At 39.7% G+C, this 17629-nt stretch overlaps 1 protein-coding gene across 1 annotated transcript; it reads left to right on the top strand.

The window, feature by feature from the left end:
- Positions 1-9531: 9531 nt before the first annotated feature.
- On the top strand, positions 9532-10644 carry LOC122035919. Its single transcript, XM_042595077.1, has one exon. It carries the CDS (start codon positions 9532-9534, stop codon positions 10642-10644), a length of 1113 nt encoding a protein of 370 aa, XP_042451011.1.
- The last annotated feature ends 6985 nt before the right edge of the window (positions 10645-17629 follow it).

Here is a 17629-nt window from a genome sequence, read left to right as displayed (position 1 = left end):
GGAGCCTCCCGACAGGGCTCTATTTTCTCCTCCGGCCGAAGCCATCGCCCGTATGATCTGTCGCCATGGAGAGACCCGCAACGTCGCCGATCGCACACGTCGCCGGCGATGGTCGCACACCTCCTTCGTCGCCGCGTGCACTGACTCTACAGCCAGCGGCCTTCGTCGCCGCGTCTAGCGGCCCTCGTCGCCGCGTCCAGCGGCTTCCATCGCCACGTCCAGCCGCCCTGCATGCGGCAGCCACTTCCTTGCGCCGGCAGCCACTTCCTTGCGCCGACAGCCACTGCTGCCCTCTCCCGCGGCCATAGCCATCGCTGGCAGCCACCGCTGCCTTTTCCCACTGCCGGCAGCCACCGCTGTCTTTTCCTGCGGCCATAGCCGTCGCCGACAGCCGCAACAGCCCCCTCACGCATCTACTGCCGCTGTCTTTAGTAGATACCGTCACCTTCCAGGTAGCCGCAGCTTGGTACTATTTGAGTAATTTCGGCCATCGCGCCGAGGTATTTTACTCTTTGCATCATTATCATCATTGTGGGTTATTGGGCTTATCCAGCCTGCGTGCCGAGTTCCGGCCTGCGAGCCGTTGTGGTATCCCGGCCTACGTGCCATCTTTTGGATCCATGCCGCACTGGATTCCGAGTTATCGCCCGCGGATTCGGCTGCCCGACCGACTTGCATTCATCCACCTCGCCGGAACCAGCTCACCGCTCCATCCGAGGGCGCCCCCCTAGGCCAGGGTACGTTCTCGTACTCAGTATCTGTTCATTTTATCACTATACTATTATGCGGTTACTTATATGTCTGTGGGATTCGCCTCGAGCACCGAGGTACCAGAGACCGGGGGAACCCGGTCGCTGGATACAGGTACAGTTGACCAGAGGAGGACTTCTGACGATCTGGTCAACGTAGAGGACAGCTCATCAGCCGGGTCATGGGGATGCGGTCAACCTTCCAGACACGTCACACCGGCAGGTTCGTTTTCTCAGCTTCCAGACAGGATTAGCGATGAAACTAGGCTGGATCGATCGGCTGATCGATCCAGACGCAGCCTGTTCGCGGAACAAGCTGCCAATCGATCCATTGATCAATTGAGGACCCCCAATCGATCCACCGATCAATTGGGGTTTCTGATTTTGCAGCTAAGCTTTGATTTCAGCACTTGTTCGTGCCAAAATTACTTATATCAATTCTAAACTAAATGTAAAACATTCTAATATCACACAAATAGTGTTCTAAGCATGATAGGGTGCATGATTAACTTATTCATAGCATTTAACATACTAAGGTGCAAAATAATAAAATGCTAAAAGGTTCTAATGCTTAAAACAAAGCTTGCTGAAATTTCCTAAGATCTTTATTCCAAGTTCCATCCACACACATCGTCATCGCATTGCCCTCCAGCCTCCGCTAGTCCATCTTTCCTTTACCTTTATCTGCAGTATAAGGAAAAAGTATCTGTAAGCTTTCGCTTAGTAAGAAACCATCTATCTCACAAAACATGCAATCGATGCAAATTATGCTTTGAAAACATGCTATTTGAAATACATACTGAATATGCTAAGCATGGCATGACATACAACGCATAGAAAACAAAAGCTAGTCATGACATACTATCATCCAAACATGTGTAACAAAAGCTGAGCATGTTAGAGTGTATACTAAAAGCCTAGCTTTTGGTATAAACATTTATCTAGAAATAAGAATCACATTGGTCAAATGTCTACATTTATGATAAATGTAGTTGTTCAATTAATTTATACTGTAGATAACATAGTATGTGGTGCCACATGCAGAAGATGATGTTATCAGAACCTTATAAATTATAAACAGTAGCTCACGACTAAAATGGAAAGGAACAAACCATTAGAAGGTCGTAGTGTAATTAGGTATCAGTTTATCTTGACTGTATAATTACACTAGTACACTCAGAGTTTATTGAGTAGGACCATTTGAGGTCGTTTCTTTTGTACTGACTTTATAAAGGAACAAAGACCTCAGTTGTTATGGAAGTGTGTGCTCTTAATCCTAATATAATAACAAGCACATATATTTGATATTTATTTCTTTAATTTATCAATGGGTGAGATTTAGTTCGATGAATCAATAAGCCCGATAAGTTGGGAAATGATATCACTTATAGTGTGTGTTGTTGATTATAGAAGGAAACTGTGTCCTAGAGATACTAGGTTGATAATGTCCTCAAGAGGAGCTCATAAGGATTGTCATGTTAAACCCTGCAGGTGGACTTAGTCCGACATGATGATAAGGTTGAGTGGTACTACTCTTGGACTAAGATATTAATTAAATGAGTTGTCAGTAACTCACTTAATTAGTGGACATTCGATATCTTAAACACAGGGAGACTAACACACTCATAATAAGAAGGAGCCCAAAAATGTAATTTGGGATTGGTGCGGTAGTTCAATAATAGTTCTCTAGTGGAATGAATTATTATTGATAAAATTAAGTTGTGTGTTCGGGGCGAACACGGGATGCTTAATTTTATCGGGAGACCAAAACCAATTCCTCCTCTCGGTCCCTATCGTAGCCTCTTAATTATAGAGTACTATACCCACCTATACCCACCTTCTATACCCACCTAAAGGGGGCCGGCCAAGCTAGCTTGGATCAAGCTAGGGCCGGCCTAAGCATGGTTAATAAGGTGGCCGGCCCTAAGCTTGAACCCAAGCTAGAGGGGGCCGGCCATAATAAAATAAAAAGAATTTTAATTTTAATTTTTCTTATCTGAAAGATATAATTTATTGGAGAAAATTAAAATTAAAATATCTCTCTTAAAAGGATCTACAAAAGATTAAAGAAAGAGATCTCTTTCCTTATTTGTAGATTAGAAAGATATTTTATTTTCTCTTTGTAGAATTATTCACATGTTGAAAAATAAAATTATAGAAATTTCTTTTTATTAACCATGAAGGGATTTTTGAAGAGAAATTTTAATTTTAAAATTTCCGGAGATAAATTAGGAAGTTTTAATTTGTTGATTGAAATTCTCCTAATTTTTCTCTATTGATTGTGGCCGGCCAATACATGGATAAAAAGGAAGTTTTATTTAATACTTCAAATTAATTCATGTCAAGGAAAATTAAGGAAATTTTATTGTAATTAAATTTCCTAATTTGCCTAGGCCAAGGAATATAAAAGAAGGGGTGAGGGTGCCTTCATGGGTGATAACCTCTATTATTTTTCTCCCTCTTTTCCTTGGTGTGGTGGCCGGCCCTTCCCTTTCTCTCTTCTCCTCTTGTTGGCCGAAACCTATCTTCTTGGTGGAGCTTTTGTTTGTGGCCGGATCAAGGAAGGAGAAGAAGGAGAGAAAGCAAGTCTCATCTCTAGCATCCCTTGGAGCATTGGTGGTGGCCGAAATTCTTCATCCTTGAAGAAAATTGTTGTGGCCGGCCATCCTCTTCCTTTCTTCCTCTTTTGTGGTGGCCGAAACCTATCTCTTGCTTGGAGTTCTTGTGGTGGCCGGATACTACTTGGAGAAGAAGAAGAAGAAGGAGAGAAAGCTTGTATCCCTTGAAGCTTGGTTGGTGTTTTGTTCTTCGTCCTTGGTGAAGCTTCTTTGTGTTGGCCGAACCTAGCTAGGAGAAGAAGAAGGTGCTTGGTGGTTTCTCATCTCGGAAGATCGTTGCCCACACAACGTCCAAGGTTAGAAGAGGAATACGGTAGAATATCAAGAGGTCTTTCTAGAAGGTATAACTAGTAATTTTTCTTTCCGCATCATGCTAGTTATTTATGGAAATAATACCAAATACAAGAGGCTTACGATTCTAGTATTTCGAATATGTTTTTCGAAGTTGTGTTCTTTTGTTTTATTTTTTCCTTGTGATTTGATTGTTCTTTTCAGTTAACCTAAAGTTATTTTAGGAAATTAAATATTAGATTTCTATAAAAGGTTTTGTCTAGTCGGTGGTGGTTGCTCCCATATCCAAGAAGGCCATGTGCCTCGCCACGTCAGTACTGGGAACCAATTATGGAAATTAATATTTAATGGAATTAATAACTTAAGGCGATTTGGGTCGAACGTGTTAAGTTCCGCAGGAGATCCAAGTCAAAACCTAAAAGAACAAATAGATTAAGTTTTGGATCAAACGTGTTAAGTTCCGCAGGGGATCCAAAATTTAATTTAAAAGAACACATGGTAGCTAGGAGAAGGTTCAGACTTTTGTACAAATTTTTTGTACAGTGGAACCTCTAGGTTTTTCGAGTAGCAACCAACAGAGCATAGAGCTATCATACATAAACATAGGAAAGAGCTGAGCTGAAGCATGAACTGAGCTAAACTAAACTAAGCTAGTACTGAAGTTAGACTGTATACACAACTGATTTGTGAGTTTTGAAAACTAATTATCATAATAGGTGAAAATACATAATCATGCTGCTAATGGGCCCGACAACTGTACGTGCTATACGCGCATCCCTAACTAGACCCGGGTTTGCAAGTCCCGAATTTAGTAGGGTTACTAGGTTATCTGAAACTAGGGACGACTGTGGGAGACCAACCCAATGGATATCTAATCCAGTACAGTGCCACTGAGAAAGTAAAATACTGAACATAAGCTAATAAATTCTTGTCTTGCTTTTACTAGGTTGTCTAAACCCAGAACTAGGTTATCTAAACCTAGAGGCGACTGTGGGAGCCCACCCATTGGACATCTAGTCCTGTAAAAGCTGAAGCAAGACTAAATAAGCTGTAAAAATGCTTCTATTGCATTTATCTAAGCTACTATAATGCCTAAGTTGCATTTTTCTGTGCTAAACAATTTAATCGAACACTTGGTATGCGCTAATTCACATTCTTTGTGTCGATAGTCTACATATTACTAAACTAAGACATGGAATTCACACGAAAGCTACTTATATTGCAGGTGAGGGGTTTCTTACCTCGTGTGCTAGTTTTCTTACGAATCTAGTCGCTAGTTTTCCGGTGGAGACGATCCTCTCGACGATCTTCTCACGTCTACGCGTTCTTCTCGCGGAGAGGAGTGTCCTCGTATCCTTTGTGTTGCCGGGAGGTGCTCCTAGAACCCTTGGCTTGGTGCGCCGAGAGAGGGAGGGGAAAAGAGAAGTGGGCGGCGGTGAGGGTTGAGGAGAAGAGATAGGTCACGTTAAAAAAATAAAACTCCTCACTTAATTCCCTATTTATATCAAGGAATTAATTCGCTCAAATCTAACATAAATATTATTGGTTCCCTTTCCTTTCAGCACGGCCCTGCTGGGTTCACCTGGTTACTAAAGTTCACCATAAGTCGTAGAACCCAATAGGTCTCGGGTTCAATTCCCACCTAGGCCATTTTACGATTATATTTATTTTTGCTACTTCCGCTACTCTAAAAATTCCATAAAAATATCCTAAAATTCCAGAAAAATCGTAGAATTTTTCTAAAATAATTTTGAGAATTTTTGTGCATTACATTAGCATATATCAAAGTAATCCAGGACAGAGACATTGGATTGCCGTAAAGCATATATTAAAATACTTGAGAAGGGCTAGAGATTATATGCTGGTTTACCAGGCAGATGATTTGCTCCCTGTAGGTTACACGGATTCGGATTTTCAATCAGATAGCGGCAATAGTAAGTCAACCTCAAGGTATGTGTTTGCTTTGGGAGGTGGATCCATAACATGGATGAGTGTTAAGCAGAAATGCGTTTCGGACTCCACCATGGAAGCTAAATATGTGGCAGCCTCTGAGGCAGCCAAAGAAGCAGTATGACTCAGAAACTTCTTGATAGACTTAGATGTGATTCCTGGTTGACCCAAAATTATCACAATTTATTGTGATAATAGTGGTGCAGTAGCAAACTCGAAGGAACCACACACCCATAAGGGAAGTAAACACATTGAGTGCAAGTACCACCTGATACGAGATATCGTAAAGCGAGGAGAAGTTGTTGTCGCCAAGATTGCATCAGCAGATAACCTGGCAGATCCTTTCACTATGGTCCTTCTAGCGAGAGCTTATGATGGGCATATTGAGGGGATGGGAATCAGATATATGACAGCATATATTGTAGCATAGTCTTTTAGTATAAGTGGGAGATTGTTAGGATGTATACTTAAAGCCTAGCTTTTTATATGAACATTTATATTTTGAAATGAGAATCACTTTGGTCAAGTGTTACATTTTTATATTAATGCAGTTGTCCGTTTAATTTATATTGTAGATAACATGGTGTGTGGTGCCACACAGAAGATCATGTTATCAGTTCCTTATAAATTATAAATAGTAGCTCACGACCGAGATGGATAGGGGTAAACCATTGTAACGGTTGTAGTGTAATTTGGTATTAGTTTATCTTGACTATAAAATTACACTAGTACACTATGTGTTATTGAGTAGGACCATTTAAGGTTGTTTCTTTTTATACTGACTGCATAAAAGAATAAAACCTCTGTTATTATGGATGTGCGTACTCTTAATCCCGATATAATAACAAACACATATACTTAGTATTTATTTCTTTAATTTATCAAAGGGTGAGATTTATTCAGTTAAATCAATAAGCCCGATAAGTTAGAAAATAATATTATTTATATGGTGTGTTGTTGATTATAAAAGGAAACTATGTCCTAGTAATTTAGGTTGATGATGTCCCCTTGAGGAGCTCATAAGGATTATCATGTAAACCCTTCAGGTGGACTTAGTCTGACATGATAATAAAGTTGAGTGATACTACTCTTGGAGGATGATGTTAATTAAAGTGAGTTGTCAGTAACTCATTTAATTAACGGATATACGATATCTTAAACATAGAGATACTAACGCACTTATGATAAGAAGGAGCTCATAATGTAATATAGGATTGATGCGGTAGTTCAATAATAACTCTTTAGTGGTATGAGTTATTATTGATGAACTTGAGTTGGATGTTTGGGTCGAACACAGGAAGCTCAAGTCCATTAGGAGGCCAAAACCAATTTCTCCTCTCGGTCCCTGTTGTAGCCTCTATAAAGCCTCGCATTCACCCATTTTCATTTTGCTTCCTACCCAAGAAAGGGGCCGACCACATCCTTGCTTGGTGCCCAAGCAAGGGGTCGGCCAAACCAAAAGAAAAGAAAATAAAAAGGAAAATAAAAAAATAAGGAGGAGATTTTTTTTCTCAACAAAATTAGAGATTTTTTAAAAAAAGAATTACATTGATTCTTTCTTAGAAATTTTCTAAAAAAAATTACATTAATTCTTTTCTAAGAAATTTTTCTAAAAAGAATTATGTTAATTCTTTCCTAGAGATTTTTTCTAAAAATGATTATGTTGATTCTTTCTTAGAAATTTTCTAAAAAGAATTATACTAATTCTTTCTTAAGAAATTTTTCTAAAAAGAATTATGTTAATTTTTTTCTAGAGATTTTTTCTAAACAAAAATCTATTACTTTTTCTCTTTTTTTATCTAGGGCAAAGAGTTATAAAAGGAGAGGAAGTTATGCCACAAAAATTAACAATTCAATTAAGAATTGATAAGTTGTTCTCCACAACTAAAAACCCTCTCTTTTCCCTTAAGGCCGGCGCCCCATTCTTTCTTTTCTTTCCTCTAGGATCGGCGCCCCACTTCTTTTATTCTTCCCTTTTCTTCCCTCTAGGGCCGGTGCCCCATCTTCTCTTGGTGGCTGGAGCTTAGAGGAAAAGAAAATGAAGAGACGAAGTACCTTGGTGGTCGGCGGCTTGGAGAAGAAGAAGGAGGAGGCGTTCTTTTCTTTGCGTCTTTTGGTGGTAGGCGGCTTGGAAACAAAAAGGGTTCGGGTGTGTTTTTGTCTTGGTAGATCGTCGCTCACACGACGTCCAAGAAGAGGAGAGGAATACGCCAGAAGGTTAAGAGGTCTTTGTCTACGAAGAAAGGTACAACTAGTTATTTATTCCGCAGTACAACTAGTTTTGTTTTCTTTGTATGAATCCTGAAATACCAATACAAGAGGCTAGCAATTTTGTATTTTCATTTTTGTGCTTCAATTTATGTTTCGATCTTGTGCTTTGATTGAGATCTCTGTAGTTAAATCTAAGGTTATTGTGAGAAGTTTAAATATTCAATTTCTTTGAAATGTTTTGTCTAGGAAGTGGTGGATGATCACATAACCAAGAAGGCCTAGTGCCTCGCCTACAACCTGAAAGTCGATCCTTGAAATAAATATTTAATCAACTTCTGTAATATGGTTTAACTTCAGAAGAACACAAGGGTTAAACTTGGAGTAAAAATGTTAAGTTTCATTTCCAATCCAGGTTTAACTTTGAAGAACAAACTTGGAGTAAAAATATTAAGTTTCGTTTCCAATCCAAGTTTGACTTTTGAAGAGCACATGGGTTGCTAGGAAAAATTCTGTACTTGTACAAATTTTTTTTTGTACAGGAGAAACAGAATGGTATTCCAAGGAGCGCCAACAACCTTGAATTTGGTTTCCCTTAGTACATTAGATTATAGTCGCTAACTAATGCATAACATCATTTTGAACATGTTGAGTCTCTCGACTGATAGATTATAACCCTTTTATTTTTAGACAATGAGACGAACAAAACAGGAGGCATTGACTAGTGAGTCATCTTGGAACAAGGGTAGTACAACCCGAAGACCATCCGATTTGAATTTTGCATTTAGTGATGTTTTCTTTCGAACCATCTATGTAATTTTATTTGAACTAAGAAACCATAATGGAAATATGAGGAAGTGACGTCTGTAGTTATATTTATGAAAAAAAACTAGGGGTGTTACAATTTATATTCGCAAGCAACACCTGTGTCGTGTGCCTGGGTCTTGGGGCGTGACATTGAAGTGGTATCAAAGTCAGGTTTCTAAAATCCGATTGGGACATTTTGTACGCAAATCTGACGAAGTTGGATTTTTGGCAAACAACTAGTGCCCCTCCGAAACAGCCTAACTAGGGGAAAAATCACGATGAAGGTTTCCTTTATCGTGACGCATGTCATTTTCTGCTGAATTCCATTGTTTAGGCCTCTGAAATCACGTTTTTACCTTTTCGAGAAAATTTTCGATTGCCTATAACTTCTTGTAGGAAAGTCGAAATCCTATTTCGTTAATCATTCCATACTCCTCATTACTTAAGCAGTTATCTTTGAACTATCATGAACCATTTCGCTTATCCGATTTTAGGAAATAACCGACAGACCCATTCGAAATAATTGTAACCCCAACTACGCCAACCGCAATAACAATGAAGATGCAAACCCTCCCCCAAGAGTTAGCCTCAGCCGAGAAGATTTAATGGCCATCGCTACCATCGTAGCAACCACACTACAAGGGTTAGCGACCCCAAGTGCTAATCAGAATGCCAACTCGCCACCAGAAGCCCAACCGCGTGGCATTAAGTGCCACTATGAGTCTCTTCGGAAGAACAGAGCCTCGACATTTGATGGCAACCTCGACCCAGAAGTTAGTCAAAACTGGCTCAAGAATATCGAGACTTAGCTTCGACTATTGAAAATCCCGGAGGTGTTTAAGGTGGGCGTCGTGACACTCTTCCTAGAAGATAAGGTATAGAAGTGGTGAGAAATCATTTCACCAGCAATGACTGAAGCCGGACCAGTGACATGGCAACAATTTAAAGAGTTGTTCTTGAAGCAGTACTATCCGACTGAGTTCAGTTTACAAAAGCTGAGTGAATTTGAAAACTTTACTCAGGCTTCGAGTATGTTTATGGTGGAGTACACCTCAAAGTTCAACTCACTCGGGACTTATAACCCAACCATCATGGTAGATGACACCCTGAAGCTACATCACTTCAAGAAGGATTTGAGTAGCCGAATTCAATCAGTGTTAATAGTCTATAAGCTAACCAACTTCACCGATCTGATGGGAGTAGCCATTAGAGCCGAAACAGACATCAAACGGCGTGAAGACAAGGGCAAGAACAAGCGACCCCTCACAAGTCAATCTTTCCCAATTAAACAAAGGTTAAAACGACCCAACCTATTAAGTGGCCCATCTAAAGGACCCTCTTTCACTTCGTCCTCCCAAGGCGTTAAGTCATGTCCTACTTTTAACTTTAGACATCTCGAAGAATGCTGTAGGATCTTCGGTGCATACTTTAATTGTGGAAAGATGGGGCATCGAATTGCGGACTATCCTAAACCCAAGAAACAAGGGACAGGGTCAAATTCTATTGCGGCCCATAATAAACTAAAGGAGAATAAACCTAACGCTCGGGTGTTCGCTATGACTCAAAAAGAGGCGGAAGACGCAAGCGATGTGGTGGCGGGTACCATTCTAATCAATAAAATGATTGCCTATGTATTATTTGACTGTGGTGCCACTCATTCTTTTATATCTAAAAGATTCACTAAGAAGTTAGGACTCAGAGCTGAAGTACTTAATGAACCATATAGAGTAGCGATGCCCACTAATAAGGTCATCCAAACTCATAAGTTGCATCGAAGCTGTCAAGTCAGTATTGGTAATCATACATTCAAAGCTGATCTGATTCAACTAAACATGGTTGAATTTCGATGTCATTCTTGGAATGGATTGGTTGGCCAAGAACCACGCATTAGTGGATTTCCACCGGAAGAATGTCAAACTTCGGGCTTCAAGCCAAGAAGAAATTATCTACCATGGCAAGGACAAGAAAAAGAGACTACTCCTGTCCGCATCTCAGACTTGGAAAGCCATGAGGAGCGATGATGAAATCTATCTAGCTATGATACGCAAGGTGGAAGAGAAAACTGAGGCCAAGCTAGAAGAAATTCCAGTCGTTCAAGAATTCCCAGATGTATTTCCTGAGGAACTACCTAGTACAGTTCTAGACCATGAAGTAGACTTTAAAATTAATTTAGCACCAGGTGTGACGCCAATATCGAGGGTACCCTACCGAATGGCCCCGGTAGAACTCAAAGAACAACTTCAAGAGTTGTTAGACATAAAAACAAATTAGACTGCGCACATCTCCGTGGAGAGCCCCAGTTTTATTTGTGAAGAAGAAAGACGGGAGTATGAGATTGTGTATCGATTATCGGGAATTGAATAAAATCACAATCAAGAATAAGTACCCCTTCCCAGGATAGACGACCTCTTCGACCAACTTACAATCAAGAATATGTAATAGGTGAACTATAACAACATGCAATCATATGACAGCTTAATCAATTTTGGCGACAAATAGCTTCTAGAAATCTTCACAGGTATGTTAAACAACAAAGAAGGTACATCTGGGGTAAGAAAAAAATTCCTTAAACTATTATTGCAGTTCTGGCTTATGTCATCTTTTAACAAACTCTAACAAACTAGGGTTCACCTCATGACTGTGGAGGTTAAATGAGGTGGAATAAAAAGGAGAATCCTCTCCACTGGCAAGGTACGCAAACATAGGCATTGCATCTGAATCAAACCCTAATTCTCATCTTCCTTCATACGACTTCTTCTTCTCACCAGAGACTAACTTGAACGTTGGAGGGCCTAGTCAGGGATTCTCACCCCGATCTTAGGTCACTAACATTTTGTTGGTTGGTCTCATTGTGCGCAGGAATAGGGGATCATCCATCGAGTTGCTAGGTCTCCATTGATCTACGGAGATACATCACCGAAGTTCATCTTTGATAGATATTTTTCATAGATCCGCTCTGGTTTTCTCGGGTCTATTGTCTCGTCTTTGGTCTCTCGTGAGGTCCGCTGTGGTTTTCTTGGATCCTCTCCTATTCATCGGCACCAGTATCATTATTCGCCATCGCTCATCGTCGCCCAGCGCTTCATCTCGTAAGCTCTCAGACAGGATCAAACAACTTCAAGAGTTGTTAGACATAAAAACAAATTAGACTGCGCACATCTCCGTGGAGAGCCCCAGTTTTATTTGTGAAGAAGAAAGACAGGAGTATGAGATTGTGTATCGATTATCGGGAATTGAATAAAATCACAATCAAGAATAAGTACCCCTTCCAAGGATAGACGATCTCTTTAACCAACTTAAAGGAGCTACAGTGTTCTCTAAACTCGATTCAAGGTCGAGCTATCACCAGCTGAAGGTCAAGGCCGAAGATATACCAAAGACGGCTTTCAGAACTAGGTATGGACACTACGAGTTCATGGTAATATCGTTTGGCTTAACCAATGCCCTGGTAGCATTCATGGATCTCATGAATAGAATGTTCAGACCATATCTTGGTAAATTTGTGGTGATGTTTATTGGCGACATCCTCGTATATTCACATAGTGAAGAAGACCATAAAGTGCACATTTGCCTTACCCTCCAGACACTGAGAAAAAATGAACTATATGCCAAATTCAAGAAATATGAATTTTGGTTAAAAAACGTCACCTTTTTGGGTCACATAATCTCCAAAGTAAGCATTTCTATAGATCCCAAGAAAGTGGAAATAATTTTAGACTGACCAAGACCAAACACAGTAACAGAGGTTTGAAGCTTTTTGGGGCTAGCGAGCTATTATCGAAAATTCATTGAAGGATTTTCCTCAATAGCTATATCTCTCACGAAGCTCACACAAAAGAACTCCAAATTTAACTAGAGTGGAGAATGTGAGAAGAGTTTTGTAACTTTGAAGAAAAGGCTTGCATCTACACCAGTACTAGTACTACCCGCAGAGGATAAAGACTTCATTATTTATAGTGATGCATCAAAATGAGGTCTGGGGTGCATCCTCATGCAAGAGTGAAGGGTTATTGCTTACTCTTCATGACAACTGAAATCATACGAGCAAAACTATCCAACACATGGCCTCGAACTAGCTACGGTAGTATTCACACTAAAAATTTAAAGACACTACCTATATGGTACCAGGTGTGAAGTGTTTACAGATCATCAGAGTCTCATGTATTTGTTTACGCATAAAGAATTAAACATGAGGTACAGACGATGGGTTGAGCTCTTAAAGAATTATGACTTAATAATAAGTTGCCACCCAGGCAAAGCAAACAAGGTAGTTGATACATTAAGTTGAAGAGCATGGGCAAGACAATTTTGGCATCACTCTTAGCACAACCATGCCTTCGAGAAACAATCAAGTTAAAGCAGAAGCAAAACCTGAAGTTGGCAAGACTTACGGAGCAGATCAAAAAGGGAAAAGCACCTAATCTTTAAACAAATGATAGTGGGATCCTATGGATGAAAGGAAGGTTGTGGGTTTCTGACATTGATAATCTTTGGCAAGAAATAATATCTGAGGTCCATAAATAAAAATTCTCGTACCACCCTGGTAGTACAAAGATGTATAGGGATGTGAAGAAGAACTTCTGGTGAAGCGGAATGAAAAAAGGATGTTGGGAAATTTGTCTCTAGGTACCTAGTATACCAACAGGTCAAAGCATAGCACCAACGACCTGGAGGACTTCTTTAACCTTTAGAGATTCCAGAGTGGAAATGAGAGCACATTTCCTTGGACTTTGTGGTGGGATTGTCAAAGTCAAGATAGAGCCCGAATATGGGTAGTGGTGGATAGACTCATAAAATCTTCACACTTCCTACCCGTCCGCATGAATTATAATCTGGATAAGTTGGCTACTCCATACATGGACAACATTGTGCGGTTGCATGAAGTTCTGGCAAGCATACTATTCGATAGAGACCCAAGATTTGTGTCTCATTTTTGATAAAGTTTTCAAAAAGCTATGGGGACTAAGGTCACTCTCAACACGGCCTATCACCCTCAGACTGATGGACAAACTGAGAGGACAATACAGACACTTGAAGACATGCTAAGAGCATGTGCTATGGACTTCAATAGTAATTGGAGTGAGCACCTACCCTCAATCGAGTTTTCCTATAATAACAATTATTATAGCAGCATTGGAATGACCCCATACGAGGCTCTATATGGGCGCAAGTGTCGGTCACCTCTATATTGGGATGAAGTAGGAGAAAAAATTATCACTGGACCTGAGCTTATCCAAATAATGGTAGAAAAAGTGACTGTCGTCAAGGAATGACTCAAGGCTGCTCAGGATCGACAAAATAGTAGGGCTAATTTAAAAAGAAGACCAGTGGAATTCAAAACAGGAGATAAGGCCTATATAAAGATTTCGCCAATGAAGGGAGTGGTTCGATTCAATAAAGTTGGGAAACTAAATCCTAGATATGTAGGGCCTTTCGAAATTCTAGAGAAAGTGGGATCACTAGCTTACAGACTAGCATTACCGCCGGATATGTCAAGGATTCATAATCTCTTTCACGTTTTCCAACTAAGAAGATATGTTCCAAATCCGAGCCACATTTGGAAACTAGACCACTCCTAATCGAAGGAAATTTGAATGAAGAATTGAAGTATGAAGAAGTTACCATTCGAATTATTGATACCAAGGATCAAGTACTTAGACGAAGAACTATCCTGTACATCAAAGTACAATGGTCCAATCACACTGAAAAGGAAGCTACCTAGGAACCCGAGGAAAAGAAGCGCAAGCATTATCCATATCTCTTCAAAGATAAAGCAAGCTCAAGTTTTGAGGATGAAAATTCCAATAAGAAGGGTGGGATGTGAAGACCCAATTTTAGACATAGAGATAGACACTAGTAGACACTATGCTAAGTTGTAATGGTATGATGACCATTCATCTAGCCATAACCTTTCACCTAGCCTTTTTAATGCTAGCCATGACTTTTCACCTAACCTTTTTAATGCTAGCCATGACCATTCATCTAGCCATCTCTGTTGGAGCAATTTGGGTACCCTAGGTTTTTGATGTTTGGATAAAGATTTAAGTTAGGTTTATTGTTGTATTTGATATGTATTGTGAGTGTGTAGGATACAGGTACAACAAGGAAAGTCCAAGGGTGATTTTGGCAAAGGAGGAAAGTCCAAGGATGAGTATTGGCGGTGTAAGTCCGAGCATATAGTCTTGGAAACGTAAGTCCAAGTGTGACTTGGCAATGGATGAAATCCCGGAGGTGCGACCTCTTAGTAAAGGAAGACCCGACAACAATGACAAGGCTGATGGAAGCTCCAGAAGGCAAGACGTGAAGGATGGGGAGGCATTCGAGGGACGCAAGGCTGATGGAGGAGACTAGAAGGCTAGATCTAGGTTGGTCGGATGAGGACGAGTGCTAAGTGAATATACTCGGGGGTTAAATCCTAGGATTAGGGGGCACTATAGCGTACTGTAGTAGTACTATAGCATTACTGTAGCAGTCGATTGGTGTTTTCATCAGTCGACTGGTGCGGTCGACCGGGCAGTCGACTGGGAGAGAATAGAATGTTTCTGTTCATTCGGGTAGTGTGGAATAGTCGACTGGTATCGAGCCGTTGGGTTGTAACGGTTGAATCTCCACAGAGGGCAGTCGACTGATGGTTTTAGCAGTCGACTGGTAGGCGGGGTTTTCCAACTCGTGGCCTATATAACCAAGTATTGGAAGCTTGGTTAAGATTGACGAAATAGATTTGGTTAAAGCCTATTAGAGTCTCCCAAGCCCTCATGTGATCGGTGTGCTTGTATTCAAGTGTTTGTGGTGAGGTTTCTCCACCGACAAGGAGCTTGAGCTAGCCGAAGATTTTTTGGGGAGTCATCCACTGACGGATCGGGATCATCCACTTTACGGACAACTATGGAATAGGAGTAAGTAATCTCTGAACCATGTTACATAAACGTGTTAGAGGTTTGATTGTCTTGGTATTACCTCTAGGTTTAGCATTCTATTTGTTAGATTTGTTTTTTTATTTCCGTTGTATACTAACATTATAGGATGCGATCAATTTGGGTGAGACTCTATTCCCCCCCCCCCCCCCCCCTCTAGCGGACGTCAAGGTCCCAACAATCTCTTCATATGCCTTGGCCACCCCTTCATGCCTATAAATAGGCAATACATTGTCTTCCAAAGGCACACTCAAATCCTTTGATCAACACTTTATGAAATTCGTCCAAACTTCAATCACATTTTTGCACAAGTTCTGCCCAAGTTTCTGTCCAAAACCGAAGAAGTTTCTGACAAAGTAAGTGGATTTTCATTTTTGATTATAGCTTTGTGCAATCTATGTTTTTATTTCATGATGGATCATTTTATATTACTTATTCATTTATTTTTTATTTTTTATTTCCAAGATGCACTGTTATGACTCAACTTAGATATAGTAAAAGGAATTTCCGAAAACATGATAAAATATGACAAGTTATGGCTCTGATGCAGTGGGTAATAATAATCAATATATGGCCTCACCCCTTAGAGGAATTATATATAGGGACTGATCAGTAACACCATAGAAAACAAGATGATTAACAGTGTTAAAAGTATTTGTTTGAGATTAAGTTATGTTTCTGTCATGTTTCATGAAATATATTCTTGTTATGAATTCTGAATGTTTTGCTATATTTTATATTCTATCATGCTATATTTGATCGACCCCACTTACTGAGTATTTTCCCAAGCGCTCACCCCCCCCCCCCCCCTTACTCTCATCCCCAAATAAAGATGATGAACAAGTCGAGAGAGAGGAGCAAGAGACGTTTTGAGGTTGGTAATGAAGTCATGTCCAAGTGATTTTTCCTTTTAGTTCATGTTATCTTTACTCGTACGCTTTCACTTTTTGCTTTTGGATTGTAAAGACAATATTCCATTATATTATTATTGGTTTGATATTCACTTTGTGAGACTTGTTATTTTTGAATATTTATATTCGCGAGCAACGCCGATGTCATCCGCCTGGGTCTTGGGGAGTGACAGGGTCGGCTTTTGACGATGATAAGAATGTTGACGAAGAGAGGAATCTGGGGCCTATTAGAGAGGATCGCTGATAGTACTCACGACCCTGCAAACACCACAGACCAAGCACCCGAGAGTATTAGAGCGAGAACCAGGGAAGAGGTCTCTGGCGCAGACCCTCCGACGCTCAAGTCAGAAAGAGGACGAGCAAAAAGAAAAAGAAGAATAATAAATGTGTGTGCGTAAGTAAGACTACTACCTAGCGTGTACCTGGCCAGCGGAAATGATCTCCTTTTTATGCTGCCTTTCATAACCTCCACAATCATAAGGCATCAAAAAATGTCGAATGTCAGGGGGTGTCGGGTAAAAAAGGATGTACGACAGACTTCCATTGGGTATAGGAAGGTTCCGTGGTTTGTATGTGGTGGAGCATTGAAATATTCCCTGATAAATAATTATTATTCTCTGATAAGTTATTACAATTCTCTGAGAGCATTATCCCCTAGGGATCCACCGACTAAGAAGCCAATTGGGAGTAAGGCTAGGCTGGTGTCCAGGAGAAGTGAGAAAACTGAGCCCTAGGGTCCGATCGGCATAAAGTCGACATGGTTGGTGCCCAAGAGAAATGAAGGGACTGAGCCCTAGGGTCCAACCGGGCTGTAGTCGATCGAGAGAATGAGGGGACTGAGTCTTGGGGAACCTGACAGAAGATTAATAATAATAATAATAATAATAATAATATTATTATTATTATTATTATTATTATTATTATTTAAACTCTACATTTATTTTTAACTTTTTCTTCTTCATGTTTTTCTTTATTTTAATATATTTTTTTTTTTTTTTTTTTTTTTTTTTTTTTTTTTTTTTTTTTTTTTTTTTTTTTTTTTTTTTTTTATTTTTTTTTTTTTTTTTTTTTTTTTTTTTTTTTTTTTTTTTTTTTTTTTTTTTTTTTTTTTTTTTTTTATTTTTATGTTTTTTAACGTTTTTTTATTATTTTTTACTTTTTTTAAAATGTTTTTTATTTTT

The sequence above is a fragment of the Zingiber officinale genome, unplaced genomic scaffold (assembly GCF_018446385.1).
Source record: "Zingiber officinale cultivar Zhangliang unplaced genomic scaffold, Zo_v1.1 ctg126, whole genome shotgun sequence".
Classification (NCBI taxonomy): Eukaryota; Viridiplantae; Streptophyta; class Magnoliopsida; order Zingiberales; family Zingiberaceae; genus Zingiber; species Zingiber officinale.
Note: the sequence above shows the minus strand (reverse complement) of the source record. Positions and strands in the feature narration are given on the sequence as shown.